General features: G+C 38.0%; 1 protein-coding gene across 2 annotated transcripts in view; it reads left to right on the top strand.

Moving 5' to 3' along the window:
* The first annotated feature begins 7359 nt into the window (after positions 1-7359).
* The window catches only part of NBN (nibrin), a 43971-nt gene continuing 29089 nt past the window's right edge, over positions 7360-22241 (top strand). The window contains exons 1-7 of one of the 2 annotated variants that reach the window (XM_053559205.1): positions 7360-7515; positions 9612-9745; positions 10570-10718; positions 11101-11260; positions 14207-14310; positions 18280-18397; positions 19213-19406. In XM_053559205.1, coding sequence (XP_053415180.1) covers positions 7479-7515; positions 9612-9745; positions 10570-10718; positions 11101-11260; positions 14207-14310; positions 18280-18397; positions 19213-19406 — 896 coding nt within the window. In that variant the 5' untranslated portion in view covers positions 7360-7478. Of the gene's footprint in view, positions 7516-7695; positions 7931-9611; positions 9746-10569; positions 10719-11100; positions 11261-14206; positions 14311-18279; positions 18398-19212; positions 19407-22241 lie in introns of those variants that run through there. The other variant, XM_053559206.1, reaches the window with a different exon arrangement.

Below are 22241 nucleotides of genomic sequence, written 5' to 3'. Positions count from 1 at the left end.
ACCACTTGGATAGTCCTCGGGTGATTGGCTCAGCTCAAGAGGTCCAAATCAATTGTCTCAGTCAGCACCTGTCTCAGGTGGTAGAGTTCAAAATGTCTCTGGCAACTAGATCATAGGTGTCTGCTGTCAGCTCAAATATAACTCACTCTGGTGCTCTGTGATGTCAGGAGGACCTACCCAGCAAATAGATTAGTCTGGGAAGGTTGATGCCTCCTTCCCCACCTTGCACCTCTGTCATACCTAGTCACTGATAACCCTACAGGGCTGTGACCCAGTTCCTCCCCCAGTGAGCAGATAGTCCTGGGGTTTGTATCTGCCTGAATCACAGGGAGGTCTATGTCTCCTCAGCCAGGCTGCTGCTCTCTGCTACTATTCAGCAGAGGGACGTGAGGCCTGACAACCTCAGGTGCTTAATGAAGGCTGGGGCTGTTCACTCAGTTCCAGCCCTGTCCCTGATTGATGTTGCTGACAGAACAGAGCAACTTCGCAGAATTTGTTTCTGTCCCAGCTATATTCCTTTGCAGAAGAGACGCTTTTAGAGCTCACAGAACCTGCACCTCAGGCCCTGTCTGTGCCACTGCCCGGTCTTGGCTGTAGTTTATATTCCAGCAGCACAATTAGCTATCAGTTCCAGCCTCTGCCTGCCCTCCTTTGTCTCAGCTAATGATCCCCTGAGGTCCGGGTGCATCTTAGGCTCAGTGAAGCAGTCCTCTGGGTCAGCCCCACCCTGGGAATCTGCCAGCTCTATGCATGCATATTCTAGTTCCCGTGCTCCGCCCATGCCAGTACCACTTCAGGCATACCTTTTACTCACGGGGCCTGCATTTCTGTCCCAGATCTGTTCCACCAGTGGTTGCCACCAGAGAAGATGTCCGGCCTCCTCTAGTTGCCCAGAGGGACAGGGGGTGTGACTCCAGAATATCCAGGGGTGAGTCCTATTTTTTGCAGAAGCAGCTGCTGCTCTGTGCCTCCAGGCACTGCAACTCCTGTATGGTTCCCTCTCAGCTGACTGTCCTCTCCTTCTCCCATGCTGCAGAATCAGCACTGACCAGCAGCAGTCCATGCCCTGTCCACTCCTCTTGAGAAAATACCCAAGAATCTGGACTCGTGGGGGACAGGCTTCCTGACCTCAGAGTGAGAATGGAGGAGAGTTCTGGGAGTTCAGAATTGCAGGTAGAGAATATATAAAGTTTTATACAGTTTTATGCCTGGCAGGAGAACACCATGGCACACTAGTAGGGGAAGTAGGTCCAGTTTTTAGAGGGTGTCTCCCATGGGATATAATGGGAGGACATTTGAACTCTGCTCATTTGTTTGTATGGAGTACTGTGAGCCATTCTTATGGGGGGAGGGCACTCCAGTCCGCTTGGCAATGGATTTTGTACCTTTTGTTTGTATCCTTGGGGTTGCAGCTTCCCTCAGCAGGGTGGATGTGCGTTCTTCAACCTTCTCTCTTGGCCCAGCTCTAATCCACCAGGTTACTTGCTAAACTTCTATCCTTTAACTCTCCTTCTGGATGGGAGCCTCTGTGGAAAGCTGGCTTCAGTCAGCCATCTTGCCTCAACCCCTCCTTTTTTTTTTAATAAGATAAGGTGAAGGAACCAAAGAGAGAAAGTTAAGATGCATAGAAGAAAAGGGTAACTGATAAAGCAAAACCCTGGGGGAAATGTGAGGAGATGGGTTTGAGCACAAATGGAGAAACAGAAAGATCAATTCATGTTCTGATGCCAGAGAAAAGAAGACAAGAATGAAGTGTGGGTATTGATTTTAGAAGTAAAGAAGTTTGTTTTGCCATAGGGACAGAGACAAAGTAGGCTCGGAAATGTTAAGAAAGTTCTTGCATCAATTTCCTGCATAAAATATGATACCATATTCTTAGGAGGAAGGCAGGAGATGATCAGATCTGAGGAGTTTAGGAAAGGCATGAAATGCCTCTTCAGAGTTAAGAATGTATTACCTTAAAGCAAGAAAAGGTACTGATGAATTGTGTTCCATAGTTCAACTGATATTAGAGTTTATAAGCTGGTATTGGCTCCATATTTTGGAATATGGACATATATTACCCACATACCTCAGGAGGTAAGGCTATTGTAGGACTGACTCAAGCTTGGGGGTTTGTTAAGGCTTCATAGACAAGTGAGTGATAGGGCTCAAAGGGAAAGCGGGGAGAGCTAAGAATAAAAGCAGTTCCAAGAGCTGTAGCTCACAACTGAGAGCTGAGCTGAGCACAGAGGTTATCAACCTATAGGTCCTGGTGTCTAGCCTGGAGATGAAGGCTGGGTAAAATGGAGGGCTTATGTGGCTGGAGACCTACAAGAGGCTAAATAGCAGTGTGATGGGAGTGAGTATACAGGAAGTGAGAAGGCCAGGCAGTTCCACTCATTATAGGATAAAAAGTGTGGAGAAGTTCTGATGATTTGAAGATCTGGCAGGGATGCCTAACCTGTTGCCCATGGGCCACACCAGGGATTGTGTGAGGACTTTTTTGCTTATCTGTAGTAGCAGATATCACAAAAATTATGCACAGGCTTTTTGTTGTTGTTGTTGTTTGCTCATCAGCTTTCTTTAGTGTTTGCGCATTTAATATGTGGCCCAACTTTGCATGGAGAAGCCAAAATGCTGGACACTCCAGAGAGAGTAGTGTGTGTGGAGTAGTGACGAAAGTCACAGGCTGGGTGGCGCCTGTGGCTCAGTGAGTAGGGCGTCGGCCCCATATGCCGAGGGTGGTGGGTTCAAACCCTGCCCCGGCCAAACTGCAACAACAACAACAAAAAAAATAGCCGGGCATTGTGGCGGGCGCCTGTAGTCCCAGCTGCTCAGGAGGCTGAGGCAAGAGAATCGCGTAAGCCCAAGAGTTAGAGGTTGCTGTGAGCCGTGTGATGCCACGGCACTCTACCCGAGGGCGGTACAGTGAGACTCTGTCTCTACAAAAAAAAAAAAGAAAGTCACAGGTGCTGAGACAAAGGAAGGTGTGCTGAGCACACCTGGGTTTTTTAGTGCATCTTATGATAATTTGCGAATGATAGAGTTGGGACAGAGCAAAACACTCTCACATTGGTGATAATGTATAGGCTAAAAGCCTATATGCTCTGTGCCCAAGCTGCCCAAGAAAAGAAGTTTCGACTTCTTGCTGACTAAGGTTTCATTGCAGGCCTGACTGCCTCAGTAAACAAAGTTGTTAAGCCTGAGGCTTGGAGGTAAAAGCCCAACCTCAGTGAAACAACTATGTGGCTGTTAAGTCTGGGGGCTTTGGAGCAGAAAACTCCACTCCCAGAGATACAGGCCAGAGGCTGATGCATGCAAGTCATGTAATCAATAGGCTGAATCGTCTCCAGACTATGATTAAGCGAGATAATAAGTTTCTGCCTCCTAGGTCATTATGGGTTTCCAGAGATCTAAAGGAACAATCTACTCTTTCTTTATTGTGGTCTTGTGACTTATCAGCTCACGAGCAAAGCAGCTGACATATGTTTCATGTGATAGTTATTTTTAGGTTAGAAAAATGTATATCAGTTAATCAGTAGATTAGCAAGCACCAAGAAAAGGTTAATCAAGTTTTACAATATGTTATGTAAAGTATTGTGTGATTATGGATTAACAGTGTGTACGTGACTAGCTGGCTATTTAAGCTGGCTGGAAATAAAGAATATCGCTACTTGCCATTATGAGCTTATAGTCGTTTCTTGCTTTCATACCATTTCATACCATAGTGGGCTTGCACCCATGGAGACAGCCACTCCATAATCCCTCACACAACAATAATGTCCTCAATGAATGTGGGCAAATGGCATGGACACCTGCAATCACTAATAGTAAAAGGAGGTCTAGAGGGTGGTAGTCCCACAAAATAACCTTGACCCAGGAGAGATTTTGTGACATAGGGAAGAGTAATACACTAAAATGGAAAGTAAAGGTCCCATAGATGTGATAGATATGAGTGGGTGCAGTAATGGAACAAATTATTCTAGAACTTAAGGGAAGCTGTAGTCTAGGGTGAGAGCTATGCTTCATTTAAAGCAGGATGTAGAGGGAAATTTCTGTCAATACCCTGAAGATCTAGCAGGGTTTATTTATAACAGAACAGAGCTAGGTGATGCTGGCAGGCTACATGAAGCAGAGAGTACATGCCAGCAACCAATTTGGTACCAATCTCAAGCCCTGTTTGCTTTATTCCCTCTTTTTTCAATTTGTATGGGCTGTGCTTATCAGACTTGTTTTCTTGCCAAGCAATAGATGGAAATCAAAAGCTCTCAGCTGTCCCTTATCACTCTTCCACTGCCATATTTCCTCTTGGCAATCAGCTATAAATAGGGCTGAGTTACAGTAAACCAGAAGGGAAAGACTGGGCCTGATAAGGGAAGGTAGTGGCTTTACCTTGAGGCAGCTATAGAACCCAGCCAATATGTAGCAGCGGGATTAAGAACATGCTGTGGGGCTGTATTTTGAGGATGTTGAACAAGAGGTGAATGGAAGATAAATTTAGATGAGGGAGAACTTATTGATTAGTAAGCACTCTTCAGAAAAAGGAGCTTTAACATCCTGACAAGGGCCCTAAGGCATCATGCTTCTATGATGACCCTGAGAAGCTTGAGGAAAATTGGTAGCCCAAAGTTAAGTAGAAATGCCAGAATTGCCATGATGGATGGTAGAAATGGGAATCAAAATGCTCAGAGAAGTGAGTTTGCTAGAGTGACTATACCAGGTAAGGCCAAAAACCTCACTAGATATCAACATTCCAGTTCAGATGTTCCATTTTTTAAAGTGACGAAGAATTCTCTGGTGAGACAAGCACCAGCATCACTGAGAAGTGAGTGATACCTCTGCTCTATAGGTCATGGTTGATGATGAAAGATGCTGCTATGGGATTGAATTGATGGATGGATAGCAATGGGGATAACAGAATCCTGAAGTAATGAAAGCCAAATGGTGACATTTAATCATCAGTAAGCTACAATTATTCTAGTAAGTGGCAAGATTGGACTGGCAGCCAGAGCTCTTGACCCAAAGAGAGCTTAAAAGATGGTTAATAGAATAAGCTGTCCCCATGGGGAAGTTAGAAGCTAGCCAACAGGATACACTCCATATACACAGTGAAAAGATATCAAGGATGGATGACATAGGCTCAGAGAAGTAGCCTCAATAAAAAGCCAGTTTCTTCCCCAATTTCCTAACTTGAGTCATTTTACCAATCCAGAACCCATTGACTGATGGGTCTGAAAGGAAGGCAGAAGGAAGGAACTTGCAACACTATTGTGAGGAAAAGGAAGTCATATAGTAATTACTTCCCCTATCCCCACCCCATTCCCAGTCCTTCTCTTAAGGTACTGATAGCCATTAACTTAGAAAAATCATATACAAGGGCTGGGTGCTGTGGCTCATGCCTGTAATTCCAGTACTCTGGGAGGCCAAGGTGGGTGGATTGCCTGAGCTCACAGATTTGAGACCAGCTTGAGCCAGAGTGAGACTTCATCTCTAAAAATAGCGGATGTTATGGTGAGCACCAAGTAGTCCCAGCTACTTGGGCGGCTGAGGCAAAAGAATTGTTTAAACCCAGGAGTTTGAGGTTGCTGTGAGCTATGACACCACCACACTACCATGGGTGACAAATTGAGATTCTGTCTCAAAAAAAAAAAAAAAAGAAAGAAAGAAAGAAAAGAAGAGAAAAATCATACACTGACAAAAAAAGAATGCCCAAAGATTTTGAGGATTGTTGGACATGATCATTATTGATACCCATGAACCCAAAATATTATTATGGGCCCCTGTTAAAGTGGAGGTATTTGGGAACCAGATAGTTGCCCAGGTCTGGGTTACCATAGGTTACTGAGCACACAAACGTATATAGCTGTCTTTTTCCTAGTTCCCAAGTATGTAATTGGAATGAACATACTTTTTTGTTAGTACAATACCCACATCAGTTCCTTGGTCTATGAGTAAGAGCTATCAAAGTGGAAAAGGCCAACAGGGAGCCTCTGACATTGCACAACCATGATGATAAGTAAAATACAATACAGGGAAATGGTAGATGTTAGTGCCCTTTTTGGTTCCCTTCATATTTTCATTTAATTCACCATACTTGACCTACAAAAGTCCAACAGTTCCTGGGGAATAAACAGTAGACTGCTCTAACTCAACCAAGTAATAATCCCAATTAAAGCTGCTATACTAGATGCAAAATCTTTATAAGACCAGAGTAACATGACCCCAGGTAACTGGTCTGTTAGGTGATTGATAATGATGAACGTGTTCTTTCCTAACCTCATCAGAAAGTACAATCCAAAATTTTTCATATTTGATTGGAACAAATAATAGAAAATATTTATAGTGTTGCCCCAGCACTATATCTCTTCTTACCCTCTGACATAACATAACACAACATAACATAACATAACATAATGTAACATATAGAATGTCCTAAATTGTCTGGATATTCCACAGAACATCCCACTGGTCTATTACCTTGATGGTACTAGGTACCATGCTAATCAAATTGGATGAACAAAAACTGGCAAACATGTTGAGGGTGAGATATGCATGCTCCAGAGTGTAGAAGAGAACTTTATGCTCTAGAGCGGTGGTTCTCAACCTTCCTAATGCCACAGTGTATTTTCATTGTTAAAAAGGGGCCACAACAAAGGTTGAGAACCACTGCCTTAGAGTGTGGAAGAAAATTCCTACAAATTTTTGAGAAGTCCCCACATCAGTTGTATGTGGCCTGTGTCCTAGTGGCTGAGCCAGAGCACTTTTGAAAACTAGAAGTTACACCATCAGAAGTGGGCTGTCAGGTGTTTACTTGGCAGTGTAAAGGATGTAGAATAGACTGCCGCGTGAGGCTACTGTGTGTTAAGTAGAGAGCTTGAACCAATTTGGGCCCAGTGGGAATGAAAACAAGGGGTACACTGTGCAGTATTCAACATGTGATTAGACGAAAGTGTAACATTATGCAATAGAAAGGTTAGGAAAAGTTAATTTGAAGTTGGAAAAGAGTAAAAACAATGAGTCGACTTTGGGGCAAAATTTTTATTTTCACCATTATCACCATCATTAGGATGCAAACAAAGAAAAGACTGTAATTTAAGAAATGGCAAATACATGGCTATATAACTCGTTAATATTTTGATGGCTTTAATTAGAAACTTTCCTTATGGTGCTGTGGAGCTAACTTGAAAATTTTTGTATACTGATAATAAGAAAATGTAGATAATCTTATATTCAGCAAACACCCTGAAGTGGCAAGCGTACTGCACACCCTTTGGATACAGCACATTTCAAGACAAATTGCTCTGTTCCTTTCCCAGCCACCAGGTGGCGACCAGGCGCCCAAATCGCACTCCCGCCCCATTCCCGTTTCTCAGGCAATCTGCGTGGCTCCCGGGAGCGCGCACGTCCCGGAGTCCGCGCTGGTCGTAGGCTGTATCCGCGCTCGTTAGTGCGTTTACATGGCTGCACTTCAGTCCGAGTCCTAAGAAGCCGGACTCATGTGGAAGCTGGTTCCGGCTGCGGGCCCGGAGCCAGGTAAGTGCGGAAGGGAAATCTCGGGGCCCGTTTTCCCGGGAACGACTGCAGAGAGGGGGCCTGCGAGCGAAGCTTCCTGCGCCGTCCCAGTTTCCGGCCCGGAAGGCTGCGGAAGCGGATGCCAGTCTGGGAAGCGCCTGGTCTTCCGGGCGGCGCGGCGACTGCTAGCGGGGGCTGCAGCCCGACCAGCCGGTGGGCGTGCGGCGGTGGCTTGCGCCCCCGCCCGGTGTGACGCGCTCTCGGCGTTTGGGACCAGCGGGGCATAGATGTTTTGAGGAAGGGAGCCGTGGCTGGGACCCCCTGGGACATCCAGTCCTGGGGGAAACACCTATTGTAGCTTATCAGAGGCCAGACCACACGCTAGCTACTGGCGACTCTAGAGTATATTGTTTTCGTGAAGACTCCCATGATTTGGGTATGTGGCAACTGTGGGAAAGCTTACTTTCAGTTTTGTTTCAGAACGACTGAAAAAGTAGATTTATTTTTTTCTTTTCTGCATTTCCAGCAGTGGGAAATGGTTACACATGTTGTTTAGTGTGTGTGGTCACTATTAGTTGATAGAAGAGTAAGCAGGTATACTATGATTGGGGCTTGTTCTCAGGAACTTCACGATAGGCAGAAAGATCTACGTAGAGACTAAGAGAAGGGAATATGAAGAGGGCCAAACTAAAGTCTTTGGAAGACATCACTGTGGGCCCGGCTTTCCCGAACGCCTTCCTGCCCTAATTACTCTACCATTCTGGTAATGATATCTTGTGCTCCCAGAGTAAACTCCACAAATCTCCCAACATACATGCTGTTACTCCAGCAATTTGTAATTTACAACAATTTTTTAGAAGACTGATAATCTTTTCCCACTGATTTGAAATGCTACCTTTAGCGTAAAAAACAAAATTACACGTCTAATCTGGAAATTATTGCATTGTTCTGTGTTGTTTACTCCTGGTCCATAACTATACTTTTTAGCAACTGTAGTTTTACAGAATATTTTGCCATCTAGTAGGGCAAGTTCCCATAATATCATGCAAATATTGATTATTTTTTAACATAGTTTCCTGATTTTTTTTTTTTAATTTGTTTATTAAGTTATAAACACAGTATTTTGATTTTGGGTTGGTAATACTGCAAGGGTTGCAATCTGCCCTTGGTTCTTGGTGTGCTCTTGGCCAAAGAATGACCAGACACACCACAATGTCAAGCCCAGCCTTCTGGTTCTATTACCTGGGTTTTTGACTCCTTAGGAGAGAAAAATCACCAGCAGGGACAGTACAACAAAGTTACCTAGAGGAGAGAGACTGACTAACTTGACTCACTTACTGCTCAGGTTGTTTCCTTTCATTGGCCCATTCCCCAGGGTGGGCTTTTGGGAGGTGTGGGATGTTAATAAACAATCAGCTAGTGTCCTCAGTTTCTTCTGGGTAAAAGCTCCCTCTCCAAAAGTCCACCTGGAGGAGCTGAAGGGAATTCCCAGGTTGATAAAGCAGTACCTCCTTTCTCTGATGTAGCAGTTGGTTGAGATAGGATTGAGGGTTGGGCAACATCAGAACCAGGCGGTACCCTTATCCTCCTTCCCAGGTGGAGCAGTTGCTCCAGAAAGCACCCAAGCAGGGCACCCTTGTTCCAAGAAGAGCTGGCGGACATGTCATCCACCTAACATACTTTCTAACCACTACTGCTTTACAGCATATTTTGCCATCAAGTAGGGCAAGCTCCCATAATATTACTTAAAATTTTTTGACCATTTTTTAAAGTAGTTTCCTGGTAAATTTTTGAATTTGTTTATTCATTTCCAAACTGAGTATTGTGATTTTGGTTTGGTAATACATTAAATTTGTAAGTTAATTTGGGGGAGTATTGCGTCCTCTCAGTATTGTTTTTGCTTTAGAAAAATAATATATTTTTCATCTATTTTTAGGTACTCTTTTATATTTCAGTGATAGAAACAAGTTTGACTTGTGTTTAACATTTGAATAACAAATAAAAATGTTTTAATATTGTCCTACCTATATTAGATATGCACATGTGTGTGTCTGTACATGTATTACGTGTATGTGAATGTCTATCAATTTACCTTTTCTTTTTTAAATTTCTCTTAGTGGAACCATACAGACTTCTGACTAGTGTTGACTACATTGTTGGAAGGAAAAACTGTGCCATTTTAGTTGGAAATGATCAGTCAATCAGTAGAAATCATGCAGTGTTAACTGCTAACTTTTCTGAAACCAACCTGGTATGTTACTAATTTTACTAGCTTGCAATAAGGGGGTTAAATCACAAGAATTAGCTTGTTGCACATGGTAGAGTTTATAGGACATTTCATTTCATAAAGCTGTTTAGATTTGATTTTGAGATTTGAATTTTCTGTTTCAGTATTTTTCTATTATAGTAATTTAGGAACTCAGAGGGAGTAGGACATACTTATTTTTATTTACTTAACTAACATTTATTGAGTGTTTACTGTGTGCCAGTCCCTGTGCCAAGCCTGGGAATAGAGCAATAGACTTTCATGACCAGTGGTAATAAAAAAGGAAGGCCATTATTTTGAGCAAAGTTTGCATTTATGCAAATGCTATATTCCATGTTATTTAGGTTTTGTGTCTGTTATTTTAAGTATAAAAGAATCAAAATTCTGCAGATTTTGTGAGTCAGAAACTCTAGCCTTTCACATCTTACTGTGATTGAACCAATTTTTATAATACGATTTTGATAATGAAAAATAAAATAGTAATGAAGTTGTCATGTTATATGTGAAATAGACTGTACCAAAGCAACAAATTCAAAATTGTGTGAAATTGAAGGGTCAGAAAATTACAAAAATAAGTAACATTTATTTGGGGAATTGGGAAATTTCCTTAAGTTAAATATTAATTGCGGGTTGAGTGATCATTCTCTGAAGGCAGCCAAAGCAGTAATTTATGTACAGTGTTGGGAGGTTAGCCACGTATCTATTCCCTAATCAAAAAGTTGTCAGCTTTTCCTTTTTTAACCTTTTTTTCCCTAGGAATTGAATGTACTAAGTGGTAAAAGATTTTAAAATATTATTTGATTTTTCAGAGTCAACCAGATGAAATCCCAGTGTTGACAATAAAAGATAATTCTAAGTATGGTACCTTCATTAATGAGGAAAAAATGCAGAATGGCCTTTCCCAGACTTTGAAGACAGGGGATAGAATTACCTTTGGAGTGTTTGAAAGTAAATTCAGGTAAGAAGTTTTAAGATTAATGTTAAAATAGACAGCTTTGTTTCATACCAATCAAATTCTAAAGGAAAAGGATGTTTATAGGTAATGAATTGAAAACAATATAATTTAGTTCCTACTTACAATAGTGGTAGTGCATTGTGTCAATCACAGTGATGAGAGTTTGAGCGGGCCCTGCAAGTTTTGATGGGACATGTATTAGTTTGATTCCTCATAGGTCAAAGTATAATGTTAACTTTTACTTGTTTTTTTCTTGAGTGGAGAAAGTTTAATAATACATAAAAATTAAAAGGATATGACATGATCTTAAATTTTTAAACTACTATAAATTGCCATCTCTGTAACTATGATAGTGTAACTTCATGTTACTTATTCTCATTTTCAGGGTAGAGTATGAGCCTTTGGTTGCGTGCTCTTCTTGTTTAGATGTCTCTGGGAAAACTGCTTTAAATCAAGCTGTATTGCAACTTGGAGGACTTACTGTAAACAATTGGACAGAAGAATGTACTCATCTTGTCATGATATCAGTTAAAGTTACCATTAAAGTAGGTTGAAAGTATTGTTATTATGGTAAAATAAGTTCTGTCAATTTGAGGTTACTCGTTTACTCACCGTATACAGACTTCTCAAAAAATTTAGAGGGAGTGGGTGAGGGTAGGAGGGAGGAGAATGGAGGTACTCCCACTTAAGGGATACAATGTCATGATGTATGGCACACCTCTTGGGGGCGGGGCACAATTATAAGAGGGACTTTACCTAACAAATGCAAATACATTTGTACCCTCCATTAATGTGAATCAATAAATAAAAATTCACTTTAAAACTTTTAGAGCTGGTAGTTGTAGATTTGTATGTACCCATTCCATGCCTTTATGTATCATTTAGGCTTGAATGGCTTTTCATATAACATATTTATTGTATGAAATGAGCAAAAGTACATACAATTAGATTTTAGGTTTTGATTCAGCATTTTAGAAAGTGATTAATGATATCCTTTCACCAAGAAGTTTATTAGAGTGCATATTTTGTTTTCATTCTAAACGCAAAGCAAGTAGTGATTAACTGCTGATCTTCAGAATCACCAGGTATCTCATGCTCTTCTATCAAGTTGTCTTCCTCTAGTCTGTGATACTCTCTCATGAGCTCATGCTGTTTTATTTAGTATTTATTTGATTCAAGGTCCTAATTACAAAGGCTTTAAGTTCTTGTAGTTTAACATTAGTTTGATGCATCTTTATAAGCTAGAGATAGTAAATAAGTACTTTTAGAAGACATTGACTATTAAAACAGGGATATATTTTGGTATGTTTTCAGATTTTGCATCTTAATCAGGTTTGGTTATATTCAAAGCTAATTGAAGAATGACATTGGGAGGTGATTCATCTCCTTTTAAGCAGGTTGATACAGATTTGTGGGATTGTTTTAGGTTAATGTCTAAAGCAAAAATTATTTAGATTCCTTTATTGGATAATTCAAAAAATCTTTATTAATATAATCAATTAGAGTATGTGTGTTATAACTTAAAGAGGTGTTATAAAGAAGGGCTTACAGTGTGGATAGATCCTCAGGTTAAATTTATACCTTGGTAGGGTTATCTCCGATCAAAGATTTTTTTCAACTTTGCAAGTTTATGAAATTGATTTTATAAATTTAGCAACATGGTTAACTTCCAGAAAATTAAGTTATGCAAGTAAATCCACATATAGTAGTAAATTTATAAATAATAATGTTCATTTATTAGTTTACAGTAGGAATATACCTTTATAGTGACCAGAATATTTAGTGTGGGTCCAGCACAGTCCCCTTTAAGATACTAAGGTTCTTAAGAAACAGAGTAGGTAATTATATACTTGCTTTGGTGGGTGTGAAATAAGATGAAAAGCAGTACATCTTGAGAGCTATTTTCCTGAGTCTGTGACAAGCACGAACACTATTGTAGTAAATGGGATGCTAGTAGCCACCTTGTGGATCTTCATTAGATACACCAGCATGGTTTACAGAGCACTTCTTTTTCAATATTTCTGATCAATCGTGCCAAAAAAGAAAACCTCATTATACTATTTTTTGATAAATTTCCTAAAAGTAAAGGTTAGCTTATGTTTTTAAAATGATTATTAGAACCAAAAGGGAAATTAAACAGCATTCAGTTTAACTTATACTATTTTGAGGGGTTTGGAGGGTGGTGTGTTAAATTTAAAACTATTAGGGAAGTACAAATTCTTTTGTATGTGGAAATTTTTATAATGTTTAAGTCGTGGCTATTAGTGTGCCCATGGCCTGAATAGTGTTCACTGTATCTGATAGGTAAGGTTTTATGACAGTACATCTCTCTGCCTATGTGTGCCGGTTGATTGCTGTCCAGTTATTACAGGGTGCATATGGTGTTTGTTTTTGCATTCCTGAGATACTTCACTTGAGATAATGGTCTCCAATTTCATCCAAATTGCCGTAAAAGACGTTATTTCATTTCTTTTTATGGCTGAGTAGTACTCCATGGTGTATATATACACCACATTTTGTTAATCTGCTCATGACTTGATGGGTGCTTAGGGTGATTCCACATCTTTGCAATTGTGAATTGTGCTGCATTGAACATTCGAGTATAGGTGTCTTTATAATAAAATGACTTATTTTTTTGAAGAGTAAATCGAGAGGCAGTGAGCAATTGAATAATTTTCCCAGAGTGGTGTGTTTTAGAGCTTACTTGGTCCAGTGTTGAGTTGTACATGACTGCTTCATGCTGGAAGTTAATTATTAAATTCACTTTGGAGGTTGGTGTCTTTCAGTTTGCATGTGTTATTAAAAACATACATGTAAACTCATTAGTTGTATTCTTTCCTAGGCTGCTGCTGCTTTTTTTTTCCATTTTCATTGCCCACTGTTAAATTTTCTAATCTTTCTCAGGTTTTTTGTTGTATCTTTTTTTGAGGCTTGTAGCTTAATTCACGTTAGCTGAAACTTCTTTTTTTTCCTTCTTATTTGAGTTTTTACCTAACCCTAGTTATTTTTTTTTTTATTACTTTCTTGAAAAGTCTTTATTGTGTAGTTAAAATCTTTATGAAAGGTAATCAGGCTGAAAATATCTTATCTCTCATGTTTATCTCTGGGTATTGTTTTCTCTGTACCAGATATGTTGTATTTCCTCAATCCTAAGATATACTTAGATATACTTTTAATATTTTTGAAATTGCAATGCATTTTAAAATTGACTTTTATGTTCCACTTTCATCCATAAAGCAGTGTTTAAGAAAACATTGTAATTAGTGGCTTCTTTTATAGTGGTTATGTAGGGATTTGTGTTCTATTAATAAAACTAAGCAAGCAGTGACAAAATACTGACTTCTATTGTGTATTGTATATTCTAACTCCTTTATAAATTTAGAGAGATGATAAGCAGTGTAGAATGGTCTCTTTGTAGTTTATAACTTAAAATTTTTCTTTTAAAAAGCAAGCATATGAGTATGTATATTTACATGTTTTCTTTATTTTAGACAATATGTGCACTTATTTGTGGACGTCCAATTGTGAAGCCAGAATATTTTACTGAATTTCTCAAAGCAGTTCAGTCCAAGAAGCAGCTTCCACAAATTGAAAGGTATGTTATATATTTCAAATATAATAAGATACGACATAGACAGTATGATAGCATTGATTTTATTTAGGTTAATTCCTTCTTAACGGTTGTTTAAGATGTAATAGTTAATGTGTTACAGTTCAGTGTTGTTAATGGAAATTTATTTCTATGTAAAGAAAAACTTCCTCAAAGTCTTTGTTAGTTGTTTCTTATCTCTGTGAAACAAATGTTAAACATGTGATAGTACTTAAAGCAAAAATTGAAAGATGACACTGAGATATCGTTAAAAGAGCACATGTACCAGTGCCAGGCATTACTTGAGAGGTACCTCTGAAGTGTGGTACAGCAGCCCTCTTTAGGAGCCCTCTTGAGCATGCAGCATTGGAAATGGAGCCCATTTCTTCTCTGTATCAGTTACCTCACGTTCCTTAAAAGGGCCATAAATTCAAAGCAACTTCCAAATGCTAAGAAACCAAAGGAGGAGGCAGACAAATTCAATTTGGTTGAATTTGGTTATTGGTGTATTGTTATTTATTAGAGCAAGTTACTGATAGAAGTGTGGTCTTGGACAGGCACAAGACAGGTAGATCTCTACACTACAACCTGCCAGACCTGGCCTAAGTCTTGGAGAAAAAGTATACATGCTCTGGAAGGAATGTGTAGGTGGCTGTGGGTATCACAGCTTATGATTTCTGCAACATCAATTGTTTTGGAGAACAGGTAAAACTTAGAATGAAAAGGTCCTCTACATAAAGAGTAATACAGCAATCAGTTGAACATTTTGGATGCATTCCTGTACTGGGGGTGATTCGGGTGAAGTAGCTTTTAAAGTCATTGTTGTCCTCACACCTCCTTTCAAAAATGAGAATGATTCCTGTATATTTACATTATTTTTAGTATTAGTAATGGAGTAACTTAGTCATGGATCACTTAACAGTGGGGATACATTCACAGATACTCATTCTTACATGATTTTATCCTGCATGAACATCAGAGTGTACTTAGATTAATCTAGGTGGTACCACCTACACATACCTGGGCTGTCTGTTACAGCCTTTTGTTCCTAGGCTACAAACCTATACAGCATACTATGGACTACTTACTAAATACTATGGACTACTTACTAAATACTGTAGACAGTTGTAACACAATGGGATGTTTTTGTGTATCTAAACATATCTAAATTTAGAAAAGGCACAGTAAAAATATGATATGTCATGGGACCACTGTCATATATGGTATGCTTTATTGACTGAAATGTTATGTGATACGTGAATATTATATAAAGTCTGAGCACATTGCTTGGTATTATAAGTGCTAGTTAAAAGAAATGTTTCCTGTTGCTAGTTTTGAATATCTAGGAAAATTCGTAATAGTTTTATTACTTTGTTTTACTTTCTTTCGATGCCCAAATGAACTGCCAGATTAGAAGATCTGTGTTGTGTTAGTGAAACGTAGAGGTAATATAAATTTTGGTTGAGGAGAAAGACACTTGGATTTTCTTTCCTGGATTACAGGTTAAAATGCTGAGGGCCTTAAAAATGGTGAATGTTTTTAGTAAATTTAGTAGCATGAAAATTTTCTTATCTAAAATACTTGTTGGAACAGTCCTCTGTCAGTACCCACAGGGGATTGGTTCTAAGACCTCCCCATAGATACCAAAATTCACATATACTTAAAATCACCTCTAGATTACTTACAAAATTTAATACAATTTAAATGCTATGTAAATAGTTGTTATACTGTTGTTTCTCATTATCATTATTTATTGTTATATTGTTATTTTTTAATATTTTTGAGCAGTAGTTGGTTGAATTCACAGGTACAGACCACCAACGCTTACACTCTTACGCTTACAGAAAAAGGGCCCTGTGTTTTCTATACAAATGCTTGAGACCATACTTTCATATCTCATCTTTTTTTTTTTTTTTTTTTTGAGACAGAGTTTCACTATATCGCCTAGGTAGAGTACCATGGGGTCACAGCAACCTTAAACTCTTGGGCTTAAGTGATTCTCTTGCCTCAGCCTCCCAAGTAACTGGGTCCACAGGTGCCCACCACAATGCCTGGCTATTTTTTTGTTGTAATTGTCATTGTTGTTTAGCAGGCCCTGGCTGAGTTTGAACCCACCAGCCCCAGTGCTTGTGGCCCTCACCCTAACCACTGAGCTACATGTGCTGAGCCTCATATCTTATCTTAAATATCAGACCCCCAAATTCAGAATTCTGTTAGCATTTGCTTCATAGAAATTGGGCCATATATTAAACTTTTATTAAATCTTCTTACTATATTTCGCAAGAAAAAGTAAATTTTTAGTTTATGTGAACATCTCAATTATAACAATATGAAGATTTTGCCAAAATCAATACATTTCATAGAGTAAATATGTATGAATTATGTGTATTCAGATTCATCCAAATACCACTGACTCATTATCACAATAATCAATGTATGTAATAAGTTAATTCTGTCGTTTTTTGTTGTTTAACTGACTTCAGCTGACAAAAAAATAGCTTTAAAATACATGTTGGTAGATCATAATAGATTATGTATTTGTAAACCCTATGGGACAATTTTGAATATTCGAGATTTTAAAAATTAAAATATGCAAGTTAGGAATTCTGTTATAAATTTTAAACTACTACTAGCTGTTATAAACTATTTTGCTTAATGCAGGTTTGTTTGTTTGTTTGTTTGTTTTAGGGACTATTTGTACCTGATAATAGGTGTCTGCTTTTTAACTAATAAAAAATCATGTTTTTCACTTTGTTTGTAATTTTTATGTGCAAAGCTTTTTGTGTTTTTTACTGTGGTTAACAGATAATATAGTATTTTTAGAATCTGGGAAAAGATCCTCAGTTTTTAAAATACATGATTTTTAACCTTTTCTGACTCTATGACCTTTGTGAGAATATGAAAGCCTGATCTCTTCTCGGAAAACTTCATGTATGTGCTATAAACTTGTGAAATATTTCAGGAGAATCACATTTTCCTCTGAAGCGTCTTTATGAACCTTCCTGGGGACTCCATAAATCCTATTACCTATACCCTTGCTGTAGATAATAAACCATCGTTAGTGCTAGATAACTTGAGGTTAAGATAACGTAAGGTTTTCACTACTCGTGATTCATTGACTTGGAGTTTTCTGAATTAGTCATTGATTACTCTTTTGTTAACATTTTCAGATAAACCCTGGATGATTTTTTGACTGGGTTCAGTGTAATTTCTTTCTGGCTTAAATTTCTGACTGTTAACATACATAGCTATAATAAAACATCTCTACTATAAAATTGTTGAATAATTCCGAATCATTGTTAAATAGGAATTTGATGATGGCAGTTGGTAATATGTGGTCATTTGGCTTAATAGAGTCCTCTGCCAATCTTGATCCATTTTGATTTGCTTGTTGAAGACTTGCTTGATTCAATTTGGAAACATTAATAGTAGTAATGAGTTACAAAAAGGATATGAAATAAATGTGGTGCCTCTGTTAATTACATAAATAGCTCTTTTGTTTTGAAGAAGCATAATGATCGCTAGTTCTGGACTTAAATGAGGAGGCTTCTAGTGTGTTGCAGAAATCATCATGATTGTGCATCTACAGGACTAATGAAGTAAACTGCTATCCATGTGTTGGGCAAGTAAATACTTGTAGTTTGGGATACAGTTTTTAGGGCCAAAGTTATACATGGATTCTGAAACATTCTATATTTGAAAAGTCTTCATATAGAGGTGATGTGATGTACTGTAGGTTAGATGAAATTTATTGAAGATCATATAAAAAGTTATATCTTCATGGATGATAAAGACACGTTAAGACACTTCTGGTCATTTTCTATCAGATGAAACTCTTAACTTTAAAAAAACATGTATACTGAAATGGTAGCAGGGAAATTAAGCCTTTCTAGTGCTAGATAATAACCCTATTTACAAATTTAATAGTAACCATATAGAGTAGTATGTGATTAGAGTATACTTTATTTTTTACAGTTTTTACCCACCTCTTGATGAACCGGCTATTGAAAGTAAAAATATTGATCTATCAGGACGACAGGAAAGAAAACAAATTTTCAAAGGGAAAACATTTGTATTTTTGAATGCCAAACAGGTAATTGTTATAAGCTAAATTTTCTTAAAGAGAACATCACAAACGAGGATATATTATTACTCTTAACAATAGTTGTTAAATGTATATCGTTTTGGGATTTGGTGTAGAAGTGTGAAGTAGAATAAAAAACTGGTCAGGCATCAGAAGCTGCCTACTGATTATGTATGTCGGAGGTATTGACCCTTTTTTTTTTCCCTGCTGTCACACATTGGAAGAATAAGAGTTGTTTGGGGCCACACATTAAATACACAAACACTAAGAAAGCTGATCAGTAAATAAAAGGTTCATGAATATTTTTCATGATATCTGACACCACAGATAAGCAAAAAAAATCTTCATACAGTCAGCATGTGGTTCGTGGACTGCAGGTTGGATACCCTTGAATGTGATTACAGTATTTCTTAATATATGTTAATTGGCCTATTAATTAAGTTTATATAAATATGAAAGTGGGGGGGGAGAGAAAACTTTTTAAGTTTGAACTTGTTCATTTAATAGATATATGTTGAATGTGTTGTGTGCTGAAATGGGAGTTCCAAGAGTTTATGTTGGGAAAAATTATGCAGGTAAGCTCACAGTTAATTTCTGTGTGCTAAGAGAGGTAAGGAACTGGAGACAACATAACAATTCTGGGGCTGCACAGATACTTGTTAAACTAGGGCTTTTCTCAGAGTGGAAGCTCAAATTGCCCACTTAAGAAGTAGAACCAATTCTATCTAATTCAATTCTATTTTAATTCCTAAATCAAATTGTTATATAGTAAGAACCTTCTCAAGAAATTATTACATTTTTGAGATGTTTCTTTTCATTTTTAGCATAAGAAATTAAGTTCAGCAATTATTTTTGGAGGTGGAGAAGCTAGGTTGATAACAGAAGAAAATGAAGAAGAAGATAGTTTCTTTTCAACTCCTGGAACTTGTGTTGTTGATATAGGAATAACAAACTCACAGATCTTAATTCCTGACTCTCAGAAAAAATGGATTCATTCAATTATGGATATGCTCCAAAGGTATAGAATTACTTTTTATTAGTAAAAAAATTGCAAGTAGGAGAGTTTGTACTTAACTTTTTATCACACTTAAAGTAAAAGTAGATAGAAAAATTATTATAATGGTTTTATCATGTAGTGTACTTGAAAATTGATTATGATTTAGTATACTAGAAATAGAGTATCTTTGGGGCTGGGTGTGGTGACTCACGACTATAATCTCAGCACTTTGAGAGGCTGAGGTGTGAGGATTCCTTGAGGCTAGGAGTTTGAAACCAACCTGAACAACATAGTGAGACCTCATCTCTTCAAAAGATTTTTAAAAGTTAGCTGGACATGATGGTATGCATCTGTAGGCCAGGCTTCTTGGTAGGTACAGGCTGAGAGTTTTTTTTCTCTTAGGTGAAATACTGCTTTGTGTCTCTTGTCTGGTTTTCCATTGAGATAATTATACTGTTCTTTAATATTAATACAAATTTCCCCAGTTTCATATAGACTCATTTGATTTTATAGTTAGTTCACATGTATGTTCATATATTCACAGTCAACAAACAGAATAGTTGCATCCCCACAAGGAATCCACATGTCCTGTTGTACTCACACCTACCTTCTCTCTCCCAACCTCCCATTCCTTGTCTCTAAACCCTGGCAGCCACTAATTTGTTCTCTATTTCTAAAATTTTGTCTCTTAAAAAAATGCCACATTAATGGTTGAGTCTGTGGATGTAGAACTTGAGGATACAGAGAGCCAACTCTTCTTGATATTAATCCTTTTTGTTTTTTCACTTACGTACATTATAAATCTGTTAACCACTTTCTAACTTATCTTTGTAGTATATTGGTAAATAAAAGCCTTTAATTTTAATGCAATAAGTCTTCATTTAACATCTTAGAAACTACTGCGTTAAGCAAAACATTATATAATAAAACCAATTTTATCAGTTTTTGGTGCAAACAAAAGTTACTCTGGCATATTTCTAGTCAAAGAAACATCACCAAACTTTTAAAGACCCAAAACACTGTTGTTATTAAACTTTGAAATAAACATGAGCTATGCATGTATATACATGTAATAAAAATTAATAAAAAACGAGCAGGATAATTACCCAATTTTTAGTGCATCCATCTGTGACAGTGGTCATTGTGAGTTAAATAAAGGAATAAATGTTCGCAATGCAAAAATTGTCAGGAGCACCTCCTGCCACCACATAATTCAAAAACAATAAATGTGGCAGGCTTGTTGAGCACTTTTGTACCACATCATTTATTGTTATGCATTTGTATGATTATCATATACTTTATGAATTTCTATTCATGATAATTTATATTCATTCATTCATTTTTCAGCCCTACTTATTCCAGTTTAGGGCTGTGAATGGCAGGAGCCTATTTTGGCAGCTCCGGGCACAAGGCAGGAATCACCTCTGGACGAGAAGCCATTTTTCCACAGTGTATACTCACACCCACTCTTGCTCAGACTGTGACAATTTAGACATGCCAGTTCACTTCACATGCACATCTTTGGGATGTGGAAGAAAATTGGAATACCCAGAGAAAACTCATGCAGACCTGGGGAGAATGTACAAACATTTTGTAGGCAGTGGCCCTGGCCAGGAATTGATTTTTTTTCTCATCAATGTTATAATAAATGGATGTTGAATAAGATGACATTATCTAATCAGAAGTACCCTCATATTAACCCATAATAATAAAAAAAGAATAAGACGATGTTATTCGAGGACCTGCCATGTTATCCACTACAGCTTTATGAAACCTGGTCAGTTGATGTTAACAGTTGTCTACTGTAGCCAATTGGACAAAGTGATGACGATGCTTGGGATTAAGAAGAATAGATTGGTCATAGAGACAGACAAGTCCTCTTGCAAGATAATACTGTTGCACAAATAATGCTGCTCAAACTACATAGCTGGACTTCAAAACTCTCTTGTCACCCACTGTATTCACCAGAACTTTCACCAGCTGACTGCCACTTCTTCCAGGCTTCAAACCAGTTTTTGCAAGGAAAAATATTCAGTTCTCAGGAAGCTGTGGAAATCACATTTTGTGATTTTATCCCCACTCACTCCCTAGGCTTTGTTGCTGACATAAACAAGCTGCCATTAAGATGGCAAAATAGTTTAGGCACATGCTTTGATTAATTGCTTCCTGTTTGAGATAAACTAAACTTTTGGTTTGAAATCAGACATTTTATGTCTAATGACCAAATAGAATTATTATTAAATTGTATTAAAATGTCTTTGTTTTATAAAATCAGTCTTTCAGATTACAGAATAATAGAAAATAGGTTCACCATAAGATTCCTTTCAGATAACTTAATACATGTAAATTTAGTATAATGATTTACTAAACTTAAACTTCATAACACATATATAGACATCATTTATGTGTAGTTCTTTGTACTTCTTCATTCCCCTTTCTCTTGTTTTTTTTCCCCTCTCTTTTATCTTATGATTATAATAACCACAGATTTGTTTATAAAAGTCCAGTGTTTGTGGGAGGGGGTTGATGTTGTTTTGGAGGGTTTTTGGTTTGTTTTTTGAGACAAGGTCTCAGGCTACTAAAATGCAGTAGTGTCATCATAGCTTACTGCAACCTTCAACTCCTGGAACTCCTGGGCTCAAGTGATCTTCCTGCCTCAGGCTTCCAAGTAAGTGGGACCATCAGCAAGTGCCATCTTGCCCAGTTAATTATTTTTTGTAGAAATAGGGTCTTGCTCTTGCTCAGGCTTGCCTTGAACTCCTGACCTCAAGTGATCCCCTTGCCTCAGGAAGAGTGCTAAAATTAGAGACATGAGCCACTATGCCCAGCTAAAAGCCTATTTTAATTGTTTTATCT

The sequence above is a fragment of the Nycticebus coucang genome, chromosome 13 (assembly GCF_027406575.1).
Source record: "Nycticebus coucang isolate mNycCou1 chromosome 13, mNycCou1.pri, whole genome shotgun sequence".
NCBI classification, from domain to species: domain Eukaryota; kingdom Metazoa; phylum Chordata; class Mammalia; order Primates; family Lorisidae; genus Nycticebus; species Nycticebus coucang.
Note: the sequence above shows the minus strand (reverse complement) of the source record. Positions and strands in the feature narration are given on the sequence as shown.